We start from the raw sequence: 5,366 nt of genomic DNA, 5'->3' as shown, positions 1-5,366 counted from the left end.
TTTTTGTTGTGCAGCCATCTCTATTTGGATGTATTTTCTTCTTTCTTCAGTTGAAATGTTTGGGCAAATTTGTACCCCCACAGGACCCTTTTTTCATCACTGTCCAGCACCCCACAAAGATGCCTCCTCAGACGGGTATATGAACCACAATATGGTTTTCCTCCATGACAACAATGAGGGCACACAAATTTGTAAGATCCACCACCCTTTCCCCCATCAAGTTTGGTCACATAGTTCCACAAAGGTGTTGATGTAGCTTTCCCATCTTGTGTTTCAGTGTCCCCTTCAGGTTCATCCCCTTCCTCTTCAAACCCTTCTTCCTCATCATACATTGGGTCACTCATATTGGGACCACTGTCCTCTTTTGTTTCTTCCCTTCTATTCCTATTCCCCTTTGCCATCATTAAAACCAAGAGTGGAATGATACATAGAAGCCAAAAGAACACCGTCTTGGAATATGAATATAGGTGGTGGACAACCTATAAGCTAAGTCACCGGATTCGCCGATTTTTATGCATAAAATTCGAAATTCGGCGAATTTGAAGGTCAAACGAACATATTCGTTCGAGTTCGCCATTAAATTCGGCGAACTCGAATTTCATGCCGAATTCGAATTTGAGCCGAATAAAATCGTCATTAAATTCGTTTCTATACGTTGAAATTCGCCTGCAGCTGATTAAATTCGTTTTTTTTTTCGCGCGCCCGCGGGTTTTAGTGTTCCTGTTTTAGGTTTCATTGGTTTCATTGACTCGGGTTTCATTGTTTCAAGTTTTCAACTTTCATTGCCGCCGCTGGTCATTGCAGACGCCATACTATAGTCTATGATACTCCAGACTGGATCGTAAAGGCTTGTGTACAGTGTAACGTGTTCACTGTTTAGTGTTTACCAGGCCGAGAGGCGAGAACTCAGAAAACTGCCGCGTGTGCATCTGCCATCCTGTAACTTGTAAGTTTTCTTCTCGTCTTCTTTGAACTTTCCTTTCCGTCATAGTAATGGAATGAACCAATGCTTGGAAAGAATTTGGTGTTGATAACATCACAAAGGAATCAGAAGTATGGAATGATTCTCTTAGAGCAAATGCAGTTAATTTCTGTCAAGAAAATGCCATGGTTGGGGATCCGGATAACCATACTTTGTTTGGACAGTCTCGAGCACCTTCTTGATGAATGACTTTAATCTCTAGGCTGCAGACATAGAGTACCCCACTGTGTTACAAATTATTTGTTTGCTGGTGGAGCTTTGGCTGTAAGATCTCATAACCCATTGCAATATTGTGGAGTTACTCACGTCCTATGCCTCTGTCCAAATGAGTCCTTCATTACATTGCTTCGCATTTGTTTGCTGGTGGAGCTTTGGCTGTAACTTTGTAAGATCTCATAACCCATTGCAATATTGTGGAGTTACTCACGTCCTGTGCCTCTGTCCAAATGAGTCCTTCATTACATTGCTTCGCATGAGTCTTTTCTCAAATCCTGATTTTGTCTCTCTGAAATCTGGGTATGGCATTTTTGCTTTTCCATAGTCTGTCCCATGAAGTGCTTGCACTGGATAGTTCCCTTACCTCTAGGCTCTAATTATGTTCTCACTGTGTTGAAGCCTGGTTTGACTGTGTTGAAGACAATTTTCTTTATTCAGAACTACCCAAAACCTCCTTACTACCCTCAAATTTGTTGTCAATAAGTTAGGCAATCCTTAAATAATAAAGACTGTTATTCTTTGAAAACTGTTATCAACTCTTTATCAGATCTTTCATCTGGAAAATTTATCCTTAAATAATTTATAACAGTTTATAACAGTTTATAAATTATAACAGTTTATCCTTAAATAATTTTCCAGATGACAATTTTCAATGAGAGAAGATTGTTATTCTTTGAAAAATTCTGGCTTGCTTACTGTTCGTTGGATGATCATGAACATTTGCTTTACAAGTTTACATGACTAACGAAAATGTAATTTCAAAAAAAATTGCAGGCATTTCAGACATTGAAGTGTCAGACATTTCAGACTTCTAAATTCCAATGGCACCCCCAAAATCAACTGCTGTAGCTTGGAATTTTATCCAAAAAGATGGTTTTAATCTTTCATGTCAACTGTGTGGACATAATTTCAAGGGCACTTTGACTAGAGCAGTGGATCACCTTCTCGGTATTAGCAATGGAAGTGGAGGTGGTGTTGAAGCCTGCACTAAGATCACTGATGAACAAAAAGCCAAAGTGGAGAAAGACCATTCCAGTTCACAGATGCAAAGGCAGAAAAGGGTGAATAAGAGGCAGCGAATTGAGAGGGAGATTGCCATGTCTTGCTCCAACACCATTAATTCAGTTTCAAACATTGGTGGATCTAGTTCTACAGCTCCTCAAGCAAAAATAGGTGGGCCGAAAACATTAAATCAATTCTGGAAACCTGTTGAGAAACAGGAAGTTGATGACGCTGTTGCTGAGTATTTTTATGCATGTGCAATTCCCTTTAATGTGGCGAGGAGTCCATATTTTAAAAATGTAATTAAAAAGGCCATTGATTTTGGGAAGGGCTATGTTCCTCCTGGATCTAAAGCTTTAAGGACAACTTTGCTAAAGAGAGCGAAAGACAGAGTGACAGGAAAGTTGGCTGATATTAAAGAGTCCTGGAAGCTTACAGGATGCACAATTTTGAGTGATGGTTGGTCAGATTTGTGTCATCGCCCATTGATCAATGTGCTTGTTTATTGTCCTCAAGGGGTACTTTTCTTGAAGGCAGTGAATGCAATGGATCGAGTGAAGACATCAGAATTTATTTTTGGAATTTTGGATGAAGCGATTCAAGAAGTTGGGGTGGAAAATGTTGTCCATGTTGTTACAGATAATGCATCAAATTGTGTTGGTGCAGGGAAGCTGATTATGGAAAAATATGAGCAGATTTATTGGACCCCTTGTGCAACTCATTGCTTGGATTTAATGTTGCATGACTTAGCCAAATTTCCTTGGGTCAATGAAACAATCCGAAGAGCCAAATCAATTTCAAACTTCATCATCAACCATCGTCTCACTTTGAGCATATACAGGAAGAATGCATCAAAAGAGTTGTTGAGGCCTTGTGATACAAGGTTTGCCACTTTTTATATTACTCTAAAAAGAGTTGTTGAGGAAAAAGCGAGCCTAAGAGCTGTTTTTTGCAGCACTGAGTGGGAGAGATCTACCCTCTCAAAAGAAACTAAGGGGAAAAATGTTGAACAAATAGTGCTCAATAATGGCTTTTGGGAAAATGCAAACAAGGTTTTAAAAATTTGTGGCCCAATTGTTAATGTGCTCCGCATGGTTGATGGTGACAAACCTTGTATGGGTTTTGTTTATGAAAGCCTTGATCGTTGCAAAGAGGCCATTGCAACTGCTTTTGATAATGTGGAAGCTGATTACAAGGAGATATGGGATTTAATTGATCATAGATGGAAGATGATGCATAGTCCATTACACGCAGCAGCATGCTATTTGGACCCTAGATTGTTTGGGTTACCAAGACATAGGGACGAAGAAATCATGAATGGACTTATCCAATCTATTGAGAAGCTAAATCCAGATCCAGAGATTGCAGGTTTGATCAGAAGTCAGTTGAGAGCATACAGGTTAGAAGAAGGATTATTTGGAACAGTATCAGCAAAGTATGATAGCAGCAGAAGTGATCCAGCACTATGGTGGGAATTTTATGGTTCAGGGGCACCAGAATTGCAAAATTTTGCAATTCGTATCTTAAGCCAAGGAACAAGTGCATCAGCATGTGAAAGGAATTGGAGTTCCTTTGACCACATTCATTCCAAAAAAAGAAATAGACTGTCATCTCAAAAATTAGAAGATCTTGTTTATGTTCGTAGTAATTTGCAGTTGGCATTGAAGAATGTGGCTAAAGAGTCATCCAATTCTTCTACTCCGTGGATCGATCCTGTTCCAAATGCAACAATGGATGATGTTGATTTGTACATTGATAGTGACATAAACACTGACAGGGAATTCGCTGATGAATCTGGTGCTGAAGCATCTAGCGGATTCACATCTCATACTGCTCTTGATGACATAGAACTTTTTGATATAACAAGTGGGCAACAGGAACGTCAAGAATAAAACTTGTGTTCCTGTTTTAGATTTCTAGTTTAGTTTTTGCATGAACAATTTGCTAGAGCCTAAAACTGCCAAGCTAGCTGCTACTTTAAAGTTTAAACTTTAAACTGTCTTTTTATCTTATAAATTATAATGCAGAGTTTTTCATTGAACTGCCAAAAGAATATATATTTGTTGTTCATTAATTAAATATCTTAGCATATATTTGCTGTTTTTGTATTTTTTTTTATGCCAATCTATCTTTAAAAAATAGTTATGAATGGTTGCTTACAAAGTTACAGCCTACAGGATTTCTTATAATCATGTTTTAATTTTTTTGGGATATTTTCTAGAATCTGTGCTTGTTTTTCATGCCTTGAGGATTCCTACGTTTCAAAACTGTAAACTTTCTAATTGTGATTCAACACTTCAACAAATATCACAAGCTGGCTAGTTTTGTACATGTACTGTTTTGCTGTTACTGTAAATTGTAATATCAGGGAATTCTCTTTTGTTGTTACTGTTTTGCTGTTACAAGCTGGCTGCTGTACTGTTTTGCTGTTAGTGTTTTGATTATTGTTTTGATATATCAGGGTAACACTAAGGTAACCCTGGCTAGTTGTGTTCTCTTTTTGTCATTATTGTTCATCTATGATCACTGATACTATAAGTTTCTTCTAAAACAGAACAGAAACAGCTATACTAAATGCATTTGAAGTTGCCATACCATTTCTCATATGCATATGATATATCTATCTTTAATATACATTTTTTTTTTCGAATTTCTATATGTCGAATTTTATCGACAAAATTTGAGTTGCCGAACTTTATTCGAATTTCATGGTCCTCGAACTCGAACTCGAACTCGAACCTGGTGACTTAGCCTATAAGTAAAGGAGCAAGTAGAAACAATGGGAAAGAGGAGAGGGAGGAGAAAAATACAAAAAAATTGTCAAAAAAATAAGGGAGTTTGGGGTTTGAACTTACCTCTTTAGCTCTTGTAGATGAAGTCCTCCAAGCTCTTGCTCCAAGCTCCTCCTCCTTCTGCTAGCTCCTCCTCCTTCACTCCTCCAAGCTCTCCTCTCTTCTCCTCTCCTCTCCTCTCTTCTCTTCTCCAACTCTCATAAACTCAAAGTGAGAAAATGAGGAATGAATGGGGGCTTTATTCTCTTCATTCCTCACCTTAACCTCACTCTAACCTCACCCTAACCCACCCCCTTTATGCTAAGTTAACATAAATTAAAAAAAAAAAAAAGATTTTTTGCCTTGCGTGCGGCCTCTTACGGAAGCGTACGCTT

The 5,366-nt window shown here is 38.3% G+C and overlaps 1 protein-coding gene across 1 annotated transcript; it reads left to right on the top strand.

The window, feature by feature from the left end:
• The first annotated feature begins 2,019 nt into the window (after nt 1–2,019).
• Nucleotides 2,020–4,092, top strand: LOC149151677 (uncharacterized). The gene is made up of 3 exons (XM_089443235.1): nt 2,020–2,936; nt 3,336–3,747; nt 3,856–4,092. Exons 1-3 carry the CDS (start codon nt 2,020–2,022, stop codon nt 4,090–4,092), a joined length of 1,566 nt encoding a protein of 521 aa, XP_089299361.1.
• Nucleotides 4,093–5,366: the final 1,274 nt, after the last annotated feature.

This window comes from Pinus tabuliformis, chromosome 9 (assembly GCF_031772625.1).
Source record: "Pinus tabuliformis cultivar Carrire ecotype Pingquan chromosome 9, CPIR1, whole genome shotgun sequence".
NCBI lineage: Eukaryota > Viridiplantae > Streptophyta > Pinopsida > Pinales > Pinaceae > Pinus > Pinus tabuliformis.
Note: the sequence above shows the minus strand (reverse complement) of the source record. Positions and strands in the feature narration are given on the sequence as shown.